We start from the raw sequence: 25,570 nt of genomic DNA, 5'->3' as shown, positions 1-25,570 counted from the left end.
CTTGTGCCCCTGGACACAGGGTAGGCCACCACTCTTCTTGGACTCCTGGCCCAGTGGAAGCCCACTCCCTGTCTTTGGGCTCCTTGCTGCATGGAAGACCTTCCTGGCCTCCAGGAAGACTACCCACTGTCCTTGGACCACTGGCCACGGGGAAGCCCACTCACTGTCCTTGGGGCCCTGACTACCACGAGTCCTCCCACTCTCCTTCAGCCACAGGATGCAGGGAAGCCCACCCACTTTCCTTAGGTACCTGACCCCAGAGAACCCCACCAACTGTCCTTGAACTGCTGGATGCAGGGAAACCTACCAACTGTCCTTAGGTCCAACTGGCCCGCAGAGAAGCCCGCCCATTGTCCTTAGGTCCCTGACTGCAGGGAAGCCCGCCCTCTCTCCTCGGGCCCCTGGCTGCAGGGAAGTCCACCCACTAACCCTGTATCTGACAAAATGCATAACTGAGACTGTCCCCCATTTTGTTTTCCTGTGTTCTCGTTAGCACCAGGCTACTAATAACTTCATAAGAATTCAGAGAATTTACTTGTGATCCCAGCTAGTTTGCAGAGTAGCCACGGCTGGTGTGCTAGGCAAAACTTTGACAGCAGGGGTGTGTGCAGCCTGTCACAGGGCCCAAGAGAAGCCCAAGTTTGAACGATGGGCTGGGGAGAAGCAGCAGCAGCTAGGAGGTCTGGCAGAGCCACGCAGAGGCAGACAGGACCACACAGCCAAGGCCAACTAGGGAGGGTTGAGTTCCTCACAATCTGGAGGCGCGACCCCTGCTCCTAACGCTTCCATCATGGCAGCTGACGCCAGTTTTGTGTGGGCCTAGTGCGGAAGACACTGCTCCTCCCCCATCAACAGCCTTCAGCCATCATGGGCCCCTTGGAGAGGGCTAGCTGACAAACACAACAGACGCCCACCTGCCCAATATCAGAAAATTGATCCTCTGCTAGCTTGTGTTTTCCTTTTGCATTCGTTTTCCTTTTTGCCAATCCTTGGATTAAAAAAAGTGTGATCTAGTGGAAACAGCATGGGTCTGGGAGTCGGGGGACCTGGCTCCACCATGCTCCTGCTGTATGACCTTGGACAAGTCACTTAACTTCTCTGGACCTCAGTTCCCTCATCTGCAAATTGGGGATTCAATACCTGTTTCTCCCTCCTACTTAGACTGCGAGCCCCAAGTGAGACATGATTATCTTGTATCTACCTCAGAGCTTAGAACAGTGCTTGGCACATAATAACTACTTAACAAATACTATTATTATTATACTGCTTCTTCCCGCTCTTGTCCATGGGCTGCCCATAGTCACCAATTCCTGCTTCTACCCTCTCTGATTTTGCCACCATTTAGACATCTAAGCTCTAGGGAGCCCTCGGCCTCCCTCCAATACCCTGAAATAATAATAATAATAATAATGTTGGTATTTGTTAAGCGCTTACAATGTGCAGAGCACTGTTCTACGCACTGGGGTAGATACAGGGTAATCAGGTTGTCCCACGTGAGGCTCACAGTTAATCCCCATTTTACAGATGAGGTAAATGAGGCACAGAGAAGTTAAGTGACTTGCCCACAGTCACACAGCTGACAAGTGGCAAAGCCGAGATTCGAACCCATGACCTCTGACTCCCAAACCTGGGCTCTATCCACTGAGCCACCATCATTCAGTATAGCTTAGAAGAGCATAGGCCGGAGAGCCAGAAGACCTGGGTTCAAATCCTGACTCTGCCACTTCCCTGATGTGGAATCATGGTCAACTCACTTAACTTTTCTGTGTCTTTAAAATGGGGATTAAATAAATACCCATTCTCCCTCTGACTTCAACTGTGATCCACGGGTGGGACAGGGACTGCATTCCAGCGCTTAGAACAGTTCTTTGCACATAGCAAGCGCTTAACAAATGCCATCATCATTATTATTATTATTTGCCTGATTATCTAGTTTCTACCATAGCTCTTAGTACAGGATTTGGCCCACAGTACATGCTTAGCAAATATCACAATTATGATTATCAGGGTGAAGAATCCCAGAGAGCATTGAGGGAGCCTCACCCACTGACTGTCCTGGGGAAAGGCAGGGCAATATCTGCTGGACATTGTACTTCCCAAGCGCTTAGAACAGTGCTCAGCACACAGCAAGCATTCAATAAATACGGCTGAATGAATGAATGGATGGATGAATGAATACCTTTGGGACCTTCCATGTTAAATGTGGGCCCTGCAGTTCAGAGGGTCAGAGCCGCTTGTTTGCACTGTGACCTTGGGTAAGACACTTCACTTCTCTGTGCCTCAGTTAACTCATCTATAAAATGGGGGTTAAAGCTGTGAGTCTCATGTGGGACACGCAGTTTCCAACGTGATTGCCTCGTATCTGTCCCAGCACTTAGTACAGTGCCTGGCATATAGTAAGCGTTTAACAAATACCTTAAAAAATGGATATCCCAAGGTGAGCTTACCCGCGGTTCAGCCGGGCTATTAGAAGTCCAGATCAGGAAAAAAAAATCTCTATTACTGGTGTGAATCTCCCCTTAAGTGCTTTGACTGCACAATTAAAAAATCACTGAAATAAGGATCTTCTTTCAAATTAAGACAGAAAAGGACAGCAGATCTGTTTCCTGAGGAGTCAAATTCCTAACGAAGAAATAGGAGCTAAAATTCCATGAAAATCAGATTCCACAGTGGGCAGCTAGATGCTGGCAATTACTTCTCCTAGGATTAGAAATGCAGAAAGAAGCAGTTAGGCCCTCTGGTGGTCACAAGAAACCAAATGAACAATTTATCTGGATCAAATAATAATAATAATAGTAATAATAATTATGGTATTTGTTAAGCACTTACTATGTGCAGAGCACTGTTCCAAGCGCTGGGGTAGATACAAGGTATATAGAAATCTCTGAGAGAGGAAAAGGAGAGTGACAGGAAAAGTAGGTCTCCAATAGGTTTCATTTTGTTTATGCAGCAGTAGGAAGAGGGTGAAGACTGCCATTTTCCTCAGAAAGAGCATTAAAGCATAGACCTTCTGTCTTCAAAAAATTAACTTTCTGCCTCATGCAACCTTCAAAATCTACTCCCTCTACCGCCAGATCTAACCACATCCTCTCTCACTTCCTAAAAACACCTTCTCCCATTCTTTATTCATTCATTCATTCATTCATTCATTCAATCGCATTCATTGAGTGCTTACTCTGTGCAGAGCACTGTACTGTACTAAGCGCTTGGAATGTACAATTTGGCAACAGATAGAGCCAATCCCTGCCCAATAACGGGCTCATAGTCTAAACAGGGGAGAGAGACAGCAAAACAAAGCAGAACAAAACAAAACAAGTAGTCTGGCGTCCATATCATCAAGACGAATAGAATCATAGATATATACACATCATTAACAAAATAAATGGAGTAATAAATGATATATACAACTATGCACAGTGCTGTGGGGAGGGGAAGGGGGAAGAACAGAGGGTGGGAGAAGAGGGGATGGGGAGGGGAGGAGGAGCAGAGGGAGAGGGGGGCTCAGTCTGGGAAGGCCTCTTGGAGGAGGTGAGCTCTCAGTAGGGCTTTGAAGAGGGGAAGAGAGTTAGTTTGGTGGATGTGAGGAGGGAGGGCATTTCAGGACAGTGATAGGACATGGGCCAGGTGTCGATGGAGGGACAGGCGTGAACTGGGGACCGTGAGGAGGTGAGCGGCAGAGGAGTGGAGTGTGCGGGCTGGGCTGTAGAAGGAAAGAAGGGAGGTGAGGTAGGAGAGAGCCAGGGGATGGAGAGCTTTGAAGTGGAGTGAGGAGTTTTTGTTTCATGCGAAGGTTGATAGGCAACCAGAAAAGGTCAACTTTACTGTGATCTCACAATCCAAACTTTGTCATCACCAAATCTTGTCAGTCTCACCTTCACAACATCACCAAGATCTGCCCTTTCCTCTCCATCCAAACCACTACCACATTAGTGCAATCTCTCATCCTATCCTGACTGTATTCCTGCATCAGCCTCCTTTCTGACTCCCCACCTCCTGTCTCTCCCCACTTCAGTCTATACTTCACTCTGCTGCCCGGACTATCTTTCTAAGGAAAGGTTCTGGGCATGTCACCCCCTCCTCAAAAATTTCCAGTGGTTGCCTATCAACCTCCATATCAAACAAAAATTCCTCACTATTGGCTTTAAAGCCCTCTATCACCTTGCCCTTTCATGCCTCACCTCCCTTCTCTCCTTCTACATCCCAGCTCACTCCGCTCCTCTGGTGCTATTCTTCTCACTGTGCCTCAATCTCGCCTGTCTCGCCGCCGACCCCTGGCCCACGTCCTACCTCTGGCCTGGAACACCCTCCCTCAGGTCCACCAAGTATTCTTCCCATCTTCAAATCTGTAATGAAGGTGCATCTCCTCCAAGAGGCCTTCCCAGATTAATCCCCCTTTTCTTCAGCTCCACCTCCCTTCCGCGTCACCTCGACTTGCTCACTTGGCTCTTCCTCCCCATTCCTGCCCCACAGGATTTATGTATTTATGTATAGATCTATAATTCTATTTATGTTGATGCTTGTTTACTTGTTTTGATGTCTCTGTCTCCACCCCCCACTCCCCCAGACTGTAAGCCCGTTGTAGGCAGGGATTGTCTCTCTTTATTGGGTACTGTACTTTCCAATCACTTAGTACAGTGCTCTGCACTCAGTAAGCGCTCAATAAATGTGATGGAATGAATGAATGAATGAGTGAATGAATGAATGGAGGTGTTTCAGGATGAGGGACTGGCAGTGTTTTTCATGCATATAGTTATGACTAGAGAATGGTGCCCTAAAGTCTATCACTTTCCCAAGTGTCATGATAACAAATTTCAAAGACCAAAAACACTCTTTGAAAATAATGCTTTATTTTAGCTCTTATTCTGGGCCAAGTCCTGGGAAAGATGCAAGATAAAGAGATTGGACACCATCCTTGTCTCATACAAGGATTGCAGTCTAAGAGGGAAGAAGAAGGTGGATTTTATCACCATTTTACAGATGATGAAACTGCAACCCAGAGAAGGTAAGTGACTTATCCAAGGTCCCACAGCAGGAAAGATGCAGAACTGGGATTAGTACATATTCAATTTACCACCAAATCCTGCCAGTCAGTTCAACTTTCATAACGTCACTAAAATCTGTCCTTTCCTTTCCATCCAAACTGTTACCAATACCACGTCAATCCAAGCACTTATCCTATCCCACCTTGATTACTGCATCAGCCTCCTTGCTGATTTCTCCGCTTCCTTTCTCTCCCTGCTCCAGTCGGGACTTAACTCTGCTACCCGTATCATTCTTCTTAAAACTGTTCAGTCCATATGTCCCCACTCCTCCCTAACCTCTAATGGTTGCCCATCCACCTCCGCATCAAACAGAAACTCTGTGTTTGGAGTAACGTGGTAGCAATTTGGATGGAAAGGAAAGGGCAGATTTTAGTAAGGTTGTGAATACTGAACCGACAGGATTTAATGACAGATTGAAAATGTGGGTTGAATGAGAGATGAGTTAAGGATAACGTCAATGTTATGAGCTTGTGAGACAGGGAGGATGGTGGTGCTGTCTACAGTAACAGGAAAGCTGGGGAAGACAAGGCTTGGGTGAAAAGATAAGGAGCTTTGTTTCGGATGTATTAAGTTTGAGGTGTCGGCAGAACATCCAAATAATAATAATGATAATTATGATATTTGTTAAGTGCATACTATGTGCCAAGCTTTCATTCATTCAATAGTATTTATTGAGTGCTTACTATGTGCAGGGCACTGTACTAAGCGCTTGGAATGTACAATTTGGCAACAGATAGAGACCATCCCTGCCCAGTGACGGGCTCACAGTCTAATCGGGGGAAACAGAAGGCAGAGCAAAACAGAACGAAACAAAAACAAGACAACATTATCATGAAATAGAATCAAGGGGATGTAGAGAAGCAGCTTGGCTCAGTGGAAAGAGCACGGGCTTTGGAGTCAGGGCTCATGAGTTCGAATCCCAGCTCTGCCACTTGTCGGCTGTGTGACTGTGGGCAAGTCACTTAACTTCTCTGTGCCTCAGTTCCCTCATCTGTAAAATGGGGATTAAGACTGTGAGCCCCACGTGGGACAACCTGATTCCCCTATGTCTACCCCAGCGCTTAGAACAGTGCTCGGCACATAGTAAGCGCTTAACAAATACCAACATTATTATTACACCTCATTAACAAAATAAATAGGGTAATAAATGATGTATACAAATGAGCACTGTGCTGAGGGGAGGGGGAGGGGGGAGAAGGGGGAGGGGGAGGAGCAGAGGATGGAGTGGGGGGGGCAAAGGGAAAGGGGGCTCAGCTGAGGGGAGGTGAAGGGGGAAGGGGAAGAAGCAGAGGGTGGAGGGGCAGCGGGAAAAGGGGGGAGTTCAGTCTGGGAAGGCCTTTTTGAAGAGGTGAGTTCTCAGTAGGACTTTGAAGAGGGGAAGAGAGTTTGTTTGGCAGACGTGAGGAGAGAGGGCATTCCAGGCAGTGGTAGGACATGGGCCATAGGTCGACAGTGGGATAGATAATCAGGTTGTCCCAAGTAGGGATCACAGTCTTCATCCCCATTTTACAGATGAGGTAACTGAGGCACAGAGAAGTGAAGTGACTTGCCCAAGGTCACACAGCTGACAAGTGGCAGAGCTGGGATTAGAACCCCTGACCTCTGACTCCCAAGCTCGGGCTCTTTGCACTGAGCCACTCTGCTTCTGTAGGCAGGAAGAAATGCAAGATTGCAGAGAAGGACAGAGATCAGGGTTGGCGATGTAGATTTGGGAATTATCTGCACAGAGATTGTAGTTGAAGCTATGGGAGTGAATGAGTTCTCCAAGGGAGTGGGGGTAGACAGAGACTAAAAGGAGACCCAGAACTGAGCCTTGAGGGACTCCTACAGTTAGGGGACGGGAGACAGAGGAGGAGCCCATAGAAAAGACTGAGAATGAAAGGCCGGAGAGAAAGAAGGGTGAGGAGTCAGCGAAGCCAAGGTTGGAAAATGTTTCCAGAAGGGAGTGGTCGATGGTGTTGAAGGCAGCTGAGAGGTCAAGGAGCATTATAGGATGGAACAGAAGTCACTGAATTTGTTAAGAAGGAAATCATTCGGACTTTTGAGTGGGTAGTTTCTGTGGCATGAAAGGGAGAGAAGACAGAATGGAGGGGGTCAAGGAGAGAATTGGAGGAGAGGAACTGGAGACAGTGGGTTTAGACAACTCACTCAAGGAGTTTGGAAAGGAATGCTTACCTCTCCAATTTCCTACTACAAGCCAGGCCCACACACGTCGCTCCCCTAATGCCAACCTACTTGATGTACTCGATCTTGTCTATTCCACTGCTGACCTCTACCCCATGTCCTGGAACTCCCTCCTTTTTCGTAGCCGACAGAGCATCACTCTCTCCACCTTCAAAGCCTTATTAAAACCAGTGCTCTGCAAAATTATCTCTAGACTGTGAGCTTAAGGGCCGGGGCTGTGTATGTTTGTTGTTGTCTTGTACTCTCCCAGTGCTTAGTACAGTGCTCTGCACTCCGCAAGTGCTCAACAAATATAATTGAATGAATGAATGCACACAATAAGTGCTCAATAAGTACGATTGATTGTTGATGACTCTCACCCCTGTGTGCTTTCCACTAAGCTATACTGCCTCCCACTTCTACCAATTTGATATCTTCAGTCATGACGATAGTTGTGAAAAAATCTACCAAATAATCTGTTTTGAAGACTTTCAATTTCAGAATAGCTAGTATAAAAAAAGGCCATTTTCGAACTCAGAACCTTTTCAGGTCTGAAGGCCTGCACTTACTGTGTGTAGAGCACCATACTAAGCATTTGGGATATTAAATACCACAGTTTAGTCGACCTGATTCCCACCTACCAGGAGATAACAAACGGGAAATGGAAGGGTAGATGGACGTAAGGGTTGTGGGGCTGAGGGTGGGGATATGATTACTTTACAGTAATAATAATATTGGTATTTGTTAAGTGCTTACTATGTGCCAAGCACTGTTCTAAGCACTGTGGTAGATACAAGGTTATCAGGTTGTCCCACGTGTGCTCACAGACTTAATCCCCATTTTACAGATGAGGTAACTGAGGTACAGAGAAGTTTAGTGACTTGCCCAGAATCACACAGCTGATAAAGTGGCAGAGCCGGGATTAAAACCCACGACCCCTGACTCCCATGCCTGTGCTCTTTCCCCTAAGCCACACTGCTTCTCAGTCTCCTCATATCTTATTTATTCACAGGGACATTCTCCTAAATAACACCAGTATTTGTTATGCCCTCACAATGGGCCAAACATTGGAATAGATCCAGTACAATCGGATCAGACACAGTCCCTGACCCACTTGGGGCTCAAATACTACTTTTGAAGCAGTGTGGCTTAGTGGGCAGAGCACAGGCTTGGAAATCAGAGGTTATGGGTTCTAATCCCGGCTCTGCCACTTGTCAGCTGTGTGATTTTGGGCAAGTCATTTAACTTCTCTGTGCCTCAGTTACCTCATCTGTAAAATGGGGATTGAGACTGGGAGCCCCATGTAGGACAATCTGATTACCTTGTATCTCCCTCAGTGCTTAGAACAGTGCTTGGCACATAGTAAGCACTTAACAAATACCATTATTATTATTGTTATTATTATGCATTCTTTGAAAGTAAGGCATCCTTCTTAGGTATATATTAGCGTAAGGGGAAACCAAACATTCTAGGAGGATTGATCAAGAGATTATACTGCTGGAGCATGCTTGGCATATAGTATCATCATCATCAACAACAAATATCATCATCAACAACTGGGAGTGGAATATGTTTAACCAGATTGAGAAAGCTGAAGAGTTAGCCCAGGTAGGAAGGATGGGAAATTTCAATTACTGGCTAGTTGAATAAATCATGGATAAGAAATGGGAGCAGGGCTTGGGGTGAATTCCTTGTTTTTCTGGATTTCCTGAGCTGAATGATGGGCAGTGGACAGGCCCTGGAGCAGGAAGCAGAGGTGGGAGAACTATTCCACAACAGTGACCACGCTATGAACAACTTTATCGTTCTTACTGGAAAGCCCAAAATGGATATTCATTTTAGGGGACTATGGTATAATAGAAAGCTTAGTCAAGAAAACGAGGGCTAAAAACCAAGTGATATAGGAGAAATCTGGAGGCTGTTCAAAAATATCATTTTAGAAACCAAGACCAAATATGCCCCACAGAATAAAAACACAAACAACCAAACAGAAATTCTGCATGCCTGAGTGACAAAGTAAAAGAGGGGAAAAAACCATCCTTTTAAAGAATGGGACATTTCCCCCAGTGATGAAAAGAGAAAAAGCCACAGAGATCAGCAGTTTGAATGCAAACAGGAAGTTAAATGAGCCAAAAGGAGGTTGAGGAGTAATGAAAGATTCAAATAAACAAAAAAAGCAGAAATCTGGCAAAAGAATCAGTGGGACCACTTAATAATCACACTATTAAAGTGGTCCTGAGATGTGTAAGGAGTTTTCTGGGTCAATCTTTTCATTCATTCATTCATTCATTCATATTTATTGAGTACTTACTGTGTGCAGAGCACTGTATTAAGTGCTTGGGAGAGTACAAAATAACAATAAACTGACACATTCCCTGCCCACAATGAGTTTACAGTCTAAAGGGGAAGATAGACATTAATACACATAAGTAAATAAATTACAGATATGTACATAAGTGCTATGGGGCTAGGAGGAGGGTTGAATAAAGGGAGGAAGTCAGGGTGACACAGAAGGGAGTGGGAGAAGAGGGGAGTGAGAGAAGAGGAAAGGAGGGCTTAGTCAGGGAAGGCCTCTTGGAAGAGATGTCCCTTCAATAAGGCTTTGAGGGTGGGGAGGGTAGTTTTCTGATGGATTTGAGGAGGGAGGGCATTCCACACAGAGGCAGGAGATAGGCAAGGGGTCGGCTGCTTTCTATTCTTTTTGTAGCAAATAGGTCAGAGGAACTAGAACAAATTCCGGTAACCACCCGGAATTTTGTAGAAAAACAAAAGGGTAAACAATCACTAAGACTGTGTGGGCTTCAACCAAAAGAACTGAATAAACTTTATTTTTTGATGGTATTTGTTAAATGCTTGCTATATGCCAGGTACTGAACGAAATACTAGGGTAGATACAAGATAATCAGGTTGGACACAATCCATGTCCCAGATTGGGCTCACAGTCTTAATCCCTATTTTAAAGAAGAGGCAACTGAGGCCCATAGAAGTGAAGTAATTTGCCCAAGGTCACATAGCAGACAAGCGGCAGGTCCTTCACTCCCAAGCCCGTGCTCTATCCACTACGCCATGCTGCTTCTAGCTTGGTGAAGTTATAAATTTCTTGATAAAAATTTGTAACCTTTTGTGACAACTGTGACTATCCAAAGCTGGTCTCTCCCTTGAAGGACTGGCAAACTGCCTATGCAACTCGCATGTACGGAAGGATTTCTGAAGTGATCTTTGGAATTGAAGCTGGAGAGTCTCACTTCTGTACCTGACAGCGTACCTAGGATCAGTGAATGCTCAGAAAAACACAACCTTTTGGAAGAAAGACAACAGAGTTTCTCAAAGGGAAAATTACGTTTCATTCATCTTCTAGAGATCGTTGGAAGGTCAGGAAGTGGGTGGCTAGAAGAGACACAGTTGACATACTACACATAGATGATTTTCAAAGGACCATAACAAACACTTGAAAACGAACGCATCATCAAGTTTGCAATTGGCATTAAACTCTTTCAGACAGTGAAATGTCAGGCTGAGAAAAACAAAATCATAAATTAATTCATTCACATTCAATCATATTTATTGAGTGCTTACTGTGTGCACAGCACTATACTAAGTGCTTGGGAGAGTACGATACAACAATAAGCAGACATATTCCCTGCCCACAACGAGCTTAGTCTGGTGGGAGAGCCAGACATGAATATAAATAAATAAAATTACAAATATGTACATTGGTGCTGTGGGACTGGGAGGGGGGGAAGAGCAAAGGGAGCAAGTCAGGGCAATGCACAAGGGAATGGGAGATGAGGAAAGGTGGGGCTTAATCTGGGAAGGCCTCTTGGGTGAGATGTGACCTCAGTAAGGCTTTGAACGGGGCGGGGAGCTAAATTTTCTTAGATTTGAGGAGAGAGGGCGTTCCAGGCCAGAGGCAGGATGTGGGCCAGGGGTCAGAGGCGAGACAGGGCAAACACTGGAGTTTTTTGAGGAGTGGTGAAAAGTGCCTCGAGGCACGTTGAGAAGGTTAGAGGAGCGAGGTGTGCTGGCTGGGTTGTAGAAGGAGATTAGTGAGGTGAGGTAGGAGACGGCAAGGTGGTGGAGTGCTTTAAAGCCAATGGTGAGGAGTTTTTATTTCATGTGGAGGTGGATGGGCAAACATTGGAGTTTTCTGAGGAGTGGTGAAACATGGCTTGAACGTTTCTGTAGAAAAATGATGCAGGCAGCAGAGTGAAGTATGGACTGGAGTGGGGAGAGACAGGAGGCTGCGAAGTCAGCAAGGAGGCTGATGCAGTAATCCAGACAGGATAGAATGAATGATTGTATTAAACAGCGTAGCAGTTGGGATGGAGAGAAAACGGTCCATTTAGTGATGTTGTGAAGGTCGGACCGACAGGATTTAGTGATAGACCGAATATGTGGGTTGAATGAGAGAGAAGTCAAGGATAATGACAAGGTTAGGGGTTTGTGAGATGGGAAGGATGGTGGTGCCATCTATAGTGACGGGAAAGTAATGGGGAGGACAAAGTTTGGGTAGGAAGATAAGGAGTTTTGTTTTGGATATGTTAAGATTGCGTTGACAGGAGGACATCCAATTAGAGATGTCTCGAAGGCAGAAGGAGATGCAAGACTGGCTAGAAGGAGAAACATCACGGCAGGAGATGTAGATCTGGGTATCATCTGCCTTAGAGGTGATAGTTAAAGTCATGGAGCGACTGAGTTCTCCAAGGGAGTAAGTGTAGATGAAGAATAGAAGGGGACCCAGAACTGAACTTCGAGAATTCCCAAAGTTAGGGGGTGGAAGGCAGAGGAGGAACCTGCAAAGGAGACTGAGAATGAATGGCCAGAGAAGAGGAGAACCAGTGAAGAGGACAGTCAGTGAAGACGAGGTGGGGTAACGTTTCCAGGAGAAGAGGGTGGTCCACAGTGTCGAAGGCAGCTGGGAAGTCGAGGAGGATTGGGATGGAGTAGAGGCCGTTGGATTTGGCAATTAGGAGATCATTAGGCAATTAGGTAAACTTGAGGGGTTGGTTTCTGCGGAATGAAGGGGATGGAAGCCAGATTAGAAGGGGTCAAGGGGAGCATTGGAGGAGAGGAATTTGAGACAGCATGTGCAGACAGCTCACAACCAGTTTGGAGAGGAATGGTAGGAGGGAGATGGGGTGATAACTGGAGGGAGCTGTGGGATTAAAGGAGGGTGGTTTTTTAGGATAGGGGAGACATGGGCATGTTTGAAAGCAGTGGGGAAGAAGTCATTGGAAAGCAAATGGTTGAAGATGGCTGTTAGAGAGGGAAGAAGGGAGGGGTGAGGGTTTCGATAAGGTGCAAAGGAATGGGGTCCAATGCGCATGTGGAGGGGTTGGCTTTTGAGAGGAGGCAGGAGATCTCCCCTAGAGATACTGTTGGGAAGACTGAGACAGTTGAAGAGGGGGCCAGAACGGGGAGGGGGGACTGAGGAGGGGCAAGGGCGATTTTAGGGACTTCACACCTGATAACGTCAATTTTCTTAATAAATTAGGTGGCCAGGTCATTGCGGGCAAGGGATGGGAGAGGCTGGGGGACAGAGGAGGCTAAGGAAAGAGTTAAATGTCCGGAACAACTGGCAAGGACAATGGGCATGGGTGTCAATAAGAGTGGATTAATAATTTTGCCAGGCAGAGGAGGGGTGGAGTTAAAGTACGCAAGGATAAACTTGAAGTGGACAGTCAGCCTGATATTTAGATTTCCCCAAGCAGCGCTCTGGGGTTCGAGCACAAGAGCGGAGGAGGACTGTGCAGGTTATCCGAGGATTCTGGATTAGTGGTACGAGGTCGATGAAGGGATGGGGAGCGAGTGAGGTGAGTTCAGTAGAGAGGGTGGTGTTGCCATCCCTTCCTAATACATGATTGACAAAGTCCAGCATCGCTCCGATGTGGGTAGGCCCTCAGATCCCAAAATGTGATATGGCAACAACTGGAGCGCTGTCTGCTGCTCCGGTCCCAACACCTTCGAGTCCAATAGAGTCGGGAGAGGTTCAAGGAAGTGACATCAGAAAGGTCAGGGTGTCAGGTGTGGGTAGGGGAAGCTCCTGAATGAGAAGAGACTAAAAACACCTGGAAGGACCAGTGATAGGAGTGGGTGCAGGAGGTTGGGGGGAAGCAGGGAGGGGGGTCTATTTGAAGTGTACAAAGGGCTGGTCAAGGTGAAGGTGAGATCATTGGTGAACTCAGCAAAACCCTCAACATCATGAAAAGCAAGACTCTAAGCTTTATTGTGGGAGACTAAGCTTTACTCTATCTGTTTATTGTTACATTCTACTCTCCAAGCATGTAGAACAGTGCTTTGCAAACAGTAAGCAACTCAATAAATACCATTGAATAGATGAATGATTACCAGTTGAGGCTCTCAGGACAGCCCCTTCCTCTTCAATCTAAACAACTACCACCCCAGCCCAGATTCCATCCATTATCCAATTAGACCACTGACCTCCCTTTCTCCAGCCTCCTACATTTCACTCTGGCTGCCCAGATCATTTTTCTAAACTGCCATTCTACACATCTCTTCACTCCTCAGAAACCTTGGATGGTTATCCATTCCTCTACACATCATATAGAAACTCTTGACCACTGGCTTTGAAGGCTCTCAGAATCATCTCCCTCCCTCTTATATATCATCTCTTTTCACCCATTACACCCCACCTTGCAACCTTGGTTTCTCCCAGTTTCCCTGACCTCTGGCTCTTTGTTCTTACCCTTTCTCCTGCCTGGAACTTTCTCCCATTTCAAATCCGACAGCACAACTCACCCTATCTTCAGAGACTTCAAAAAATCACATTTCCTTTAGGAGGTATTCACCTCCACCTTCTTAGGTCACGTCCATATGCTTACATCCCTAACACTCATTTATTTGATTGACTTACATTAAATTATCCTTATGTATTTATCCTTCCATACAATTGCGATCACAAAGCACAGTGTTAGTTCTCTCTCTCCCCAACTATTTGTGAATAACTTGTGTTTATCACCATCAGTGATATTCATTAGCACTTACTATGTGAAGAGCACTATACTAAGCACTTAGGAGAGAACAATACAACAGAGTCCTGCAACAATGAGCTTACGGTACAGGGGACAGGCTCCCCCGTTCAAGTCTCCTTCAAAATCTGTCCCAGTAATATTTTATTTTTTATTTGGTACTCAAAGCAATAATGATATGATCTAGTTTAACTTTTTTCCCCCCAAAAAACACATTATAACACATATATATAGGAGACAATGTCTGGGGAAACAGTTGGAGTTATTTTAAGCATCTGAAAATTCTCATTTTACGTAATAAAGAGTCAGGGTGCTAATTGCCTTAAGCCTTCCTTAGCAGGGGAGAAGGTATCAGTTGTGATGGATATCTTTGACTCTTTAATTTGCACATTTAGACATGAAGGAAAGTGTTAGACATATTCATGGCCCTCTTAGGCAAACGTTGAATGGAATGATAATGAGTAAATTATAGCATGTAATATAGAATCTTCTGGCAAGAAAATAGAAGGAAAAATAGGGAGAGAACAATTAGAGAGATAATGGATTGTAGTTTTGATCTTCTTAATCTCCTAGTTGATAACAAAATGTGTTTATCCAGAAATCTCCCATTAAACCACACCTGCTCTTCAACAAGTTTTCACATTCTCCAAAGGCACAAGATCTTATTTCACTCGCAGGCAGCTAAGTTAATTGCATTTGAGACTCCAACAGCAACATCCACTGAATCTTCATGAAGCAGTTCAATGAGCTTTTCATGCTTACACGCACTCCGTCTCTTGCAGGTAGGTCTTCTTGCCTTGTCTTGTCGTCTTCTCCCGCCAAATCCGACCCTCACCTCACCACAGTGGACGGGTGAAACTGCCAGAAGTCAGGGTATGCCCAACTAATTTATGGGGCTAATTTGAAGAGCAGAGACTGCAGCAGCTACCAAGGTGGCTACCCTGGCAACTGCATGTCAGCCAGTGGCATCGGCCTTTGACCGTCAATGTTTTTCATACATAGAACGGGCTGCACCCCAGCCTGCCTACTCCCTCGTTGTCCTCTATAGTTCATGGGAACACAATTTCCAGGGATGAGAGAGTATGAGAGGCGCTGCTCAAACCTCAGAACACTCAGAACAGAACACACAGAACAGCCCCTCAATCTTCAAAACTGGCCGAAACCTGTCCAGCTTCGCGACGGGTGACTTCACCACCATTACCTTCTGGTGAATATGCCAAAGGACCACGGTCTCCGGCAAATAGCAGTCCCTAGGGGACTATCTCGAGGTGCTGTCTGATGCCCAGAGTCTGTTGGGTTGTGACAGTTTCATTCATTCATTCCATCGCATTTATTGAGGGCTTACCGTGTGCAGAGCACTGTACTACGCGCTTAGAAAGTACAATTTGACAACAAATAGAGACAATCCCTACCCAACAACGGGCTCACAGTCTACATCTGATTCCGTGAATTTCCAAGCAGGGAGGCACAGGATGGCATCGGATTTATCACACAGTCCTGATGGTGGTGACGATGATGGTGTTAAAGGGTAAAGCAGAGTCCCTTCAACTCTGAATCTACTGACCTCTGCATCGTGGAATAACCTAAAAATCTTGGCCAATTTCTCAGGCTAGCCAACTTGTGTGGGCAGGGACTGTGACTGTTATATTGCTGTGTTGTACTCTCCCAAGTGTACAGTGTCCTGCACGCAGTAAGCACTCAATAAATTTGATTGATTGCTTAGCAATTGCCAGAGGCCTGGTATCAGCGAGGCTCAGTGGAAAGAGCATGGGCTTGGGAGTCAGATGTCATGGGTTTGAATCCCGACTCTACCACTTGTCAGCTGTGTGACTGTGGGCAAGTCACTTAACTTCTTTGTGACTCAGTTCCCTCATCTGTAAAATGGGGATTAAGACTGTGAGCCTCATGTGGGACAACTTGATTACCCTGTAACCACCCCAGTGCTTAGAACAGTGCTCTGCACATAGTAAGTGCTTAACAAATACCAATATTATTATTATTATTATAAGGGTAAAATCAAATACTTTTGTGACTTGCCAGATGAACCCTGTATAGAGGTACTGTTTTTGTTCTCTGCACTTGCTCTCTTTTCAGCCCCAGTGCTGTGGAGTGACAATAAGCCTGTACAGAGCACAGTACCAAATGCCTGGGAGAGTACAAGAGAGTTAGTAGACAGGATCCCTTCCCTCAAAGAATATACAATCTAGCGGAGGAGATGGACACTTATTACAAGTAGGAGGAAGCAAAAGACTTTAAAGAGAAGTACGTAAGTGTTACATGGAGTGTGAGGGGGAGAATCCAAGGATTTAGGTCACACAGAAGTAAGGAAGTGGCAGTGGTGGGAAAATAAATGAGAGATTTATTGGGGAAGACCAACTGGAGATGTGATTCAGAAGAAATTGCAAGATGGGGAGAGCAGTGGTCTTCCAGATGGGAAAGAGAAGTCCCAGGCAGATGGGAGGGTGAGACAGTGAGAGGGATGAGACTGAGGCATAGTGAGTAGGTAGGCTTGAGAAAAGCAAAATATGCAAGCTGAGGTGTAGTGGGAGAGAAGCAAAGATAAGTAAGGGGGAGACCCCAGGTTGAGTGCCTTAAAGCCAGTGTCAGAATTTTCAGCTTGATGCAGAGAAGAACAGAAAACCACTGGAGGTTTTTGAAAAATGGTAGACATGTACAAAACAATGTTTTAGAAAACTGATCTGGCACTAGAGTGGTAAATGGACTGGCGAGGGATGAGAACTGTGAGGTGACTGATGCAGCAGTTTAGTAGGGATATGTCAGGTGCTTGGACCCAGGGTGGTGACAGTTTGGCTGGAGAGGAAGAGATGGATTTGGAGATGTTGTTTAGATGGGAAGTGTGATGGTTTTCTCTTCAGTGACAAAAATTTACAAGGATGAGAGGATGGCATTAAGGTGGGGGGTATTAAGGAAGGCGTTAAAAGTCTGGAATAGTTGGTATGAGCACCGGGCATGGGAGCTAATAGCGGAGAAGAATTAGGGTTGTTGAGCAGAAAATAGGACACAGTTACTATAGCAGGTGAGGATGAAACTGAGATGGCCCATTTGTTGGCCTGTTGCCTGGATTTCTGCCAACAACATTACAAGGCAAGAGTGTGGAGGTGGAGGTGATCCTCTGTATGGGCAGGCAGTGCAAGATTTCTGGAGGGTTAGGGGTGCAGAAGGAGTTGAGTTTGGTGGAGATGGTGGAGTTGAGGATCTTGATTTATGCATCAAGAGAGTGGATGGGCTTCCGAATGGGGCATCAGAGTACAGTGCTCTGCACAGAGTAAGCACTCAATAAATACCATTGATTGAGTGATCACAGCTTGGTTAAGTAGAGGGGATCAAGAAATTGGAGGTCTCTTTCGAGGGAGAGGACAGTTTCACGAGAGGAAGGTATGGGGGAAAGAAGGCAGGTAAGGGGGTGTGGTAGGGTAGAGGGATTTCAGAGTGACTGAAGTTAGACTCTGTAGAGTGACTAGAGATAATGAGATCGAGTGTGCCATTCATTCATGTGCATTTATTGAGTGCTTACTGTGTGCAGAGCTTGGGAAGTACAATTCAGCAACAAATCGATGGTGAGTTGGTGAGTGGGCGAGGTGGGGTGGAGCAGGAGGTCGGCTGAGCTGAGGTTTAGAGAAAGTGGGAGGCAGAGGGGGTGGGCATCAGGAACCGGAGATTGGGAGAGTCAGAGTCAGGCTCGAAAAGAGAGAGGCTCTGCAATCGGTAAAAGCGACAGCACATCAAAGAACTGTATTTATATTCACATAATGAGAAATGGGTTGCCAGTCAGGGAGACTCATCAGAAAACAAGGACGGGATTTCACCACCTGGAAGGTCATTTTTGAAAGTAAAGGGAAGACAAATACGCATGCCCCAACTGCAGTTACATATATATATATAAAACAACTGAGATGTCTGTGCTTACCATGAGTCAAGCACTGTTCTAAGCACTGAAGTAGATACAAAACCTACACACAGAGGTTTACAATTTAAGTAGGAGAGAGAATGGGTATTAAATCTCCACTTTACAGATGAGATAACAAGAGAAGCTGAGTGATTTGCTCATCATACAGCAGGCACGTGGCAGAGCCGGGATTAGAATCCAGGGCCTCCGACCCAGGCCCGTGCTCTTTCCACTAGGGCACCCTGCTCCGTTGTGTATGTATATTTTATATACTGGAAATAATCATCTCACAACCACACATAGCTGTCCTTCAGATTTGAGGAAATCACCATTGCTAATAAAGTTTAGCTATGTGTGTGTGTGTGTGTGTGTGTGTGTGTGACTGGAAGGGCCTGTTCAGGACCCACAGTCCTGGCCACACTGGGCACACAAAAAGGCTCTCGAGTGATCAATGGGACTTTTATTGAACACTTCCTAGGTGCAGAGTACTGTCCTGAGCGCTTGGGAGATTACAACCCAACAATATAGATTTAGCAGACATTGATGTGTTGTTGGGGAAAAGCAGCGTGGCTCAGTGGAAAGAGCATGGGCTTGGGAGTCAGAGGTCAGGGTTCGAATCCCAGCTCTGCCACTTGTCAGCCGTGTGACTGTGGGCAAGTCACTTAACTTCTCTGTGCCTCAGTTACCTCATCTGTAAAATGGGGATTAACTGTGAGCCTCACGTGGGACGACCTGATTACCCTGTATCTATCCCAGTGCTTAGAACAGTGCTCTGCACATAGTAAGTGCTTAACAAATACCAACATTGTTGTATTTGACATTTTCAGCACCTAGAGATGCTTCACTTTGGTCTCCTTCGCCATCTCCTTCCATAAAAAGCTTATGCTCCAGAAAGAACCCCTCCCTTCAAAACGGCAGTATAGAATGCAGGCTACGCTCAGTAATCAACTCCTAGATTTCAGCTGGATGTGTACTGTCTGAGGTTTTGTTTACTCTTCTACTCTAGGGGTCTGACTGTGTTCCAGAACGTCACTGTTGGTGATCTTGCCTTTTTTAAAAAAAAACGGTATTTGTAAGTGCTTACCACACTTACATTTTGTAAGTGCCAGGTTCTGTAGTAACCACTAGGGCAGACACAAGCTGATTGGGTTGGACACCGTCCGTGTCCTGTGTGGGGTTCACAGTCTTTAACCCCATTTTACAGAGGAAACCTGAGGCCCAGATAAGTGAAGTGACTTGCCCAAGGTCACACAGCAAAGTGGTGGAGCCAGGATTATAACCAGGTCCTTGGACTCCCAAGCCCATGCTCTTTCCACCGGGCCAGGCTGCTTGTCTTGCCTTTCGATACTGAGTGTGGCCTGTAAATGATGCTGGTGGAGCCGCTCTAGGAGCCAGATGTGAAGCCTGTGTCCAGGTTTCCCAGCCACTGAGAAGGCTGGACAACACCACAGCTCGTTATGATATCTTTGGCAGCTTTCCCCACTTCCCAAGGCTTTTGCCACCTGGAAAGCTGAGTGACATATGAAAACTGGAAATTTCACTGTGCATTCTTTCTTTGCCTTAGCATCAATCTAAGGGGCTCCCATCTTCTCCATCCCTCAAAATGGACAATGGTTATTTGATCCTATCCTTTGTATCATATCTCTATTTCCCAGTGTTTTGGTCTTTATCCAGGACAAACCAACTCCTCCAGGACATAGGTACTTAAATTTAGTGCCACTTCAAAATGTAAACTGTATGGTCATGCAATTGACTGTGACCCAGCTGAACTGAATGGAGTGGAGAAATGTCTAGCTTCCGGCTCTGACGTGAGAAATTAATCCTTAGGGTTCCTCTAAAGTAGGCTGGTGCAGCAGACTTGCCCCTACCATAGGGAAAAAATGAAGCCAGCAGTCTCAGGGATAAGCACCTCAGAGATCTTTGGGTCTCCATTATTCTCACTTAGTCAGCCAGACTTGGAGAACCACATAAAATGATTTACTGCCAAAAGGCCCAAGTTTTATAGAAAAATATCTCAATTATACCTGCCCATGCCTCTACATACTTGATCAAAAAAGCCACCACTACTGAAAATCATTTTAATAGACTGTACTTCTTGAGCACTTACTATGTGCCGAGCACTCTACTAAGCACCTGGGAGACTACAACAGAATTTAGAATTGCTGATGATAAAAGCTTGCCAGAGGAAGCAGGTTATCAGCAGGCTTCATTCAAGTTCAAGGGGTAATGATGTGCAGAGTGTAAATTTGTGAGATGAAGAAGAATAATGTATAATGAAAAGTACATGTGGTGGAAAATATATTACAAATACCAAATGAGATTATATAACATACTCCCCTAGCAAGCATATCTTTATAGTGTGCTACAATCAATATTCAAATTATTCAAATTTAGATTTTATTGTATTTAAAATAATCATTATAATACATTTTTTCAAAACTACAATATAGATATTATTTAAAAGTTTTCAAAGATCATAAAATGTGTCCATTAATTCATCTGAAGTAGCTATTCCTGCTTTTCCAAATACAGGTCTGTCCTAATTGCATTTTAGACTTGTGCTCGCAAGAAGACGGGCCATTGAATTTTCACCAGAAACTAGCTTGAGAGTTTTTGACTGGGCCAGGAGAAAAAAACAAAATCAAAAACAAAACAAAAAACCTGTAATGCTATTTTTTCCCTTTATAAATCAAACAAGCTCCATTAGTCAGGAGAGACTATTCAATGTCCCTGAATACAGAATTCACTAAATGTGAATTGGACTTCATGAAATATTTATGAATTCTCATTTACCATTAATTAAATTAGAAAGGCTTAAGTGAAGTGATTTTAATCTGGAACAGACTGACAAAGCATGAAAATTCAATGTTCAAAGTAAAGTGAAATCATCTGACTGAATGATGCAAGTTGGGAAGATGACACTTAGCTTCTCTGCTGACTGCCACGATTCTAGTTTGTGACATTTTAAAAACATTCCCTATGATAAATGCTGATCAAAAATGTTGAAAATTTTTATTTTTGGGCAATGACAAAATATCTGATTTAAGCTGGAGACTCAATTCCTCTCAAATTTAGCTTTTGTGTTCCACTTTGGCTGTATTTCTGTATATTCAAATGCCAAACTGGAAATGTGTAATGGAGAAAAAAGCCAGTGGTTTTAAAAAACATAAATGTCACGTAATTTTGAGACTTCTGATTTCTTAGTTTTCTACTAGTTCTCTTTTGGGGGCTTCTCCATCCCTTATGAACTCACATGGAATTGATTCTCAAAGAGTAAGTTTAGCAAAAAATACACTGAAAATCAAAAAATTGCCTAGGTTGGTTCCTAGGGTGACTCATTTTGCAGATGCTTGGTGTTTGTTATAATGCCTTTAAACTTAAAATTAACTTAGAAATATTTTGCAATTCAACTCCATTTTAAAAATCTAAAACTGCTGGTAGAGGAAATAGAATAATGAAATCACTACTTTGTTTTTATCAACTATGTTGTACTTACAACGTGAGAAGAGAGACCTTTTCAAATTCCATGTTTAATGCTGTTCTTTTGCTTCAAGAATATAGATTAAGTAAACTTAGAAGAGATAAATCCATTAATATGAATCAAGCAATTACAACTTTTTTGAATTCACATGATGTCCTTTGAGTTTACCCATTCAGCCTGCATAACCCAGAACACAGAGAAACCGATATCACTAAGGTACTGATTGGTGACAGTCAGAACACACAAGAAGTAGTTTATTTCTTTCCATCTAGTTTCATTCAGCAGACTATTCGACAAGTAGATACAAAAGAATAAAGATACATTTAACATATAATCACATCCTTCCTCTTACATTCATTGATGGACTTTGGAAATATGAACACAGACCCTTATCATTTCAGATTTTTCAGAGTGTTCTCCAATTTTTAGAACTTTTTAATTAGATACTTGCCTTGTTCCTTTATTATTTTACTTTAGCGACGAGCTTTGCTTTAGTTAGTCAGGATTTAACCTCTGCCACCTTTCACTGCATTAAAATAATTCAGAGAGTAAAACGAAATCTTATGCATTGACAAATTCTATGCAGTTGGAATTATACCCATAACTAATAAAAAACATATGCATTAAAAACAAAAACAGGGTGTGCAGTCCTGTAGTGGTAAATTTACCACCTCCTTAACTCAATCAATTATAATGAAAGAACTACAGAAGAATCAATCTCTAATTCATCTGGATCAAAAAAAACATAGCTCATAGCTACCTAAAACAATGAAAAGCTTGGACAACTGAATTAATTTAACTGAGGGTAAAATTGTTGAAAGATATCTTGCAGTTCTTAGGGAGCTGCGTTTCTAATTAGAAGGGACAGTCGGGTGATGGTTGAGGACTCTATTTTCCAATTATTAAGAAGTACCATAATGGTTCTCTTGATCTCCCTTAACATGGTGAACTTTCTCAGCAAAAGAATTTGCTTTGTAACAAAGGAGTCTGGTTTTTTACTTCCATTTATTCTCTCCTTAAAGCAAATTTAATGGTGACAAAAGAAAAATCCTGCTTTTGGAAAACACAATTCATTATCCTCTGCACAGTTAGGACAGAGCAGTGAGTAAAGTAAGTGGTTATAGAAGACTGATGATAAACAGGACCCCAGAGCCCGATGCATATTTTAAATTTATAGGCTCAAGTGTCCTTTTTATTCTACAGTCTTGAGTTGCTTTATTTATGAACCTGTACAGATTGCAAATCTGTGTTTGCCAATTGATCGGTCTTTTTAGATGTCTTTGGCTTTTAAAACGGCTCAATAGAGTGGAAAAAACTCTCAGATAAACTGTGTTTCAGATTGGAGCCTTGATAGGCTTTCCTCAAATAGAGGCTACAAAGGGAGCTCATGTTGAAGCCTGGCTCTCTAACTGGGCAATCCCCAGGCAGATGTCAATCAAGTTTGGGGCAGCATGGAAGGGGCAAGAGATGTGTGGGGAGAGAGGATTGGGGATATGGTTCAGATTCCCCAATTTTATTTCTTCTCCAGCTGCTGGATGATCATCTACACAGCCCTCTTGACCACCAAGTCTATACAAAAAAGAGGATTTCCTGGAGCTCAGAAAGGATCCTGGTATATGTGTGTGGGCAGGGTGGGGGCCACAGTGGGGACTAAATTTGATTAAACTTCTTTCCTCTAAAAACACTGTTGATGCATAGAAACATTTTGCACTCATATTTTTGAGTCCCTTTTATGGAAAGGGATGGGGATGGAAGAGGGGATTCTTTGCACTCTCTCAGCAACTTGGGTCCCTGGCTCTCACAAAGCTTGGGAGGGCTTGGACATTAACTTAGTCCTGTCCCTGGGTAGAACAGGAGATCATCAAGGAGGAGAATGAGAGGGATTGGCCATCCACATAATAAAGGTCAGTCATTCAGGAGGTCTGGAATAAGGAAACATTTCAGGTTCAGTGAGATATGCCCAAGATGATGGACTATCAATCAACAAGCAGAAAAAGGCCCGGAAATTTCTTCTCTGAAGGTAAAGTTGTCTCTTTTGGGGACTCTGAAAAGCACCGTGGTTGGCTCAGTGACCGCTTTCTGTCCTGGTAGTCACTGGTTGGGCCATGGGATGGTCAGGAACAAGATAAGGGGGAAGAGAATGGAGAAGGAAGTTCAGTAAGGAAGAGGAGGGTGTTCGGGAGGCAGGAAGGCCTGAAAGTTAGAATCTACTCAGAGAGTTGGGAGAAAGCAGGGCAGTAGAGCTGGCCCCCAAGGAACAGTCCAGCTATATATGATGAAGCAAGGACTTGGCCAGGAGCCCTGAAGAGAGATGTAGGAAGGAAGTGGTCAGGGCAGCCTGGACATTCCCACTGATTTTGAGAATAAAACTTTAGAGGGCTTTCATAAGACTGTGTTAAACGAAAGTAGGGGTCCACATGTGCGGTTGTGAACTGTACTGTCAATAAGCCCAATATTTCTTTATACCTATCAATAGATAAAATTATTTTAACTGGTTTGGAGCATCCAAACTGGTGCCATTTTTCCTACATAAAATGAATATCTCTGAGACCCAAATCGATTCAGAATCCACTGTAGCGTCGTACAAACCAGAAAAGCATCACTGAAAATGAAACCCCACATTTCCTGCTTACAAAAAACCCAAAATCCGAAGTTTGAGATAAGGTCTTGGCACATTCTCAAAGTCTTTGCATAAACTTGTCATAGGTTTCACATAGGTTTTTCTCTTTAGTATTTTAGAATATTTTTATAATAAGTTTCTAATTTTTAGCTATCTTATTTACCCATATATCTATCAAAATATAAACAGGTTATTGATTATCCAACAGAAGTGCACGATATGGTACCTAGAGAGTTGACCGTTAACCTTCAAAACATTTTCTTCAGCTTCTAAACAGTAACATCCTTTCTGAACACACCTGTCCCACCAAACTTGCATATTGCTGGATAGTGGCTTCACTGTTGGGATCTTTCTGGCGTTTCTTGTATACGTTATAAGGCATAATCGTTCTCTTGTGAAGCACTCGTAAGCGATCAAGTTCCTTTAGGCGACCTTCATCAACTGCAACAAAACCAAATGAATGATTAATTTATCAAAGTCATACGCTAACCCACATGATCTTTTTGGTTGCTTAATAAAACCCTTTTGAAATCACATAGAACACAGTTGCTAACTCAAGTTGCCTTCTAGGAGTGGTTCTCATAAATTGCAGCATGTTATAATACAGGTACAGCCCCAAGGGAAACTCTGCTCTGAATACAAAATATAATCTGAGGAACCAAGTTGTATCTAAACATCAGCCCTTTCTGGGGCTTATGCTTTTAACATTCCCATCCTCACATGTCACTGTGCATATTCGGTTCTACATGTAACAGTTTTTTCTGATTCCATTATTTGTAAATATTTTAATGTCAGCCTCCCCTGTTGGAGTTAAAAACTCCTTAGGGGCAGAAAATGAGTCACTTGCTTCTGTTGTTCTCAGTGCTTCAAACAGAACATAGCCCACAGTGTGTGCTCAATAAATATCATCACAACCGCAGTTTCCTCCCCACTACAGTATAATCTCCTGAATTTGCCAAGTTGGTAACTTGGTACTAAATTGCCAGGTGTTGTACTTGACAGACAGTCAATAAATATTATTAATCGATCATTACTATCATTATTATTACTATTACTCTCATCAAGAGATCCCTACCTTTCATCATTACATCTGAAATGCTGTGTAAATCAACAGCTTAAGGTTAATTAAAATAGAACAGATTTCCTATTTCTTAAACACTGTTTAAAGCTAAGTTTTAAAATCTCAAATCTTTCTTAAAGATCCATCAGAAATCTATTTTATGTGACAGCTTCCCTACATGACCACTGGTAACGAGGTCTTCTCTTGACTCATCAATTTGACTTGGAAAAACCACCTTGCTGGGCATGATGCTGGAGGGTTCGAGCCATTACAACCCAAGTCAAAATCAAAACATTTTATTATAAAAC

At 43.9% G+C, this 25,570-nt stretch overlaps 1 protein-coding gene across 11 annotated transcripts in view; it reads right to left on the bottom strand.

The window, feature by feature from the left end:
• Positions 1 to 20,487: 20,487 nt before the first annotated feature.
• The window catches only part of ATE1 (arginyltransferase 1), a 225,862-nt gene continuing 220,779 nt past the window's right edge, over positions 20,488 to 25,570 (bottom strand). For all 11 annotated transcript variants that reach the window (XM_029080585.2, XM_029080593.2, XM_029080594.2 and 8 more), the window contains one exon: positions 20,488 to 24,643. In XM_029080585.2, the coding sequence (XP_028936418.1) occupies positions 24,465 to 24,643 (179 nt within the window). In that variant the 3' untranslated portion in view covers positions 20,488 to 24,464. The remainder of the gene's footprint in view (positions 24,644 to 25,570) is intronic.

This window comes from Ornithorhynchus anatinus, chromosome 16, assembly GCF_004115215.2.
Source record: "Ornithorhynchus anatinus isolate Pmale09 chromosome 16, mOrnAna1.pri.v4, whole genome shotgun sequence".
NCBI classification, from domain to species: domain Eukaryota; kingdom Metazoa; phylum Chordata; class Mammalia; order Monotremata; family Ornithorhynchidae; genus Ornithorhynchus; species Ornithorhynchus anatinus.
Note: the sequence above shows the minus strand (reverse complement) of the source record. Positions and strands in the feature narration are given on the sequence as shown.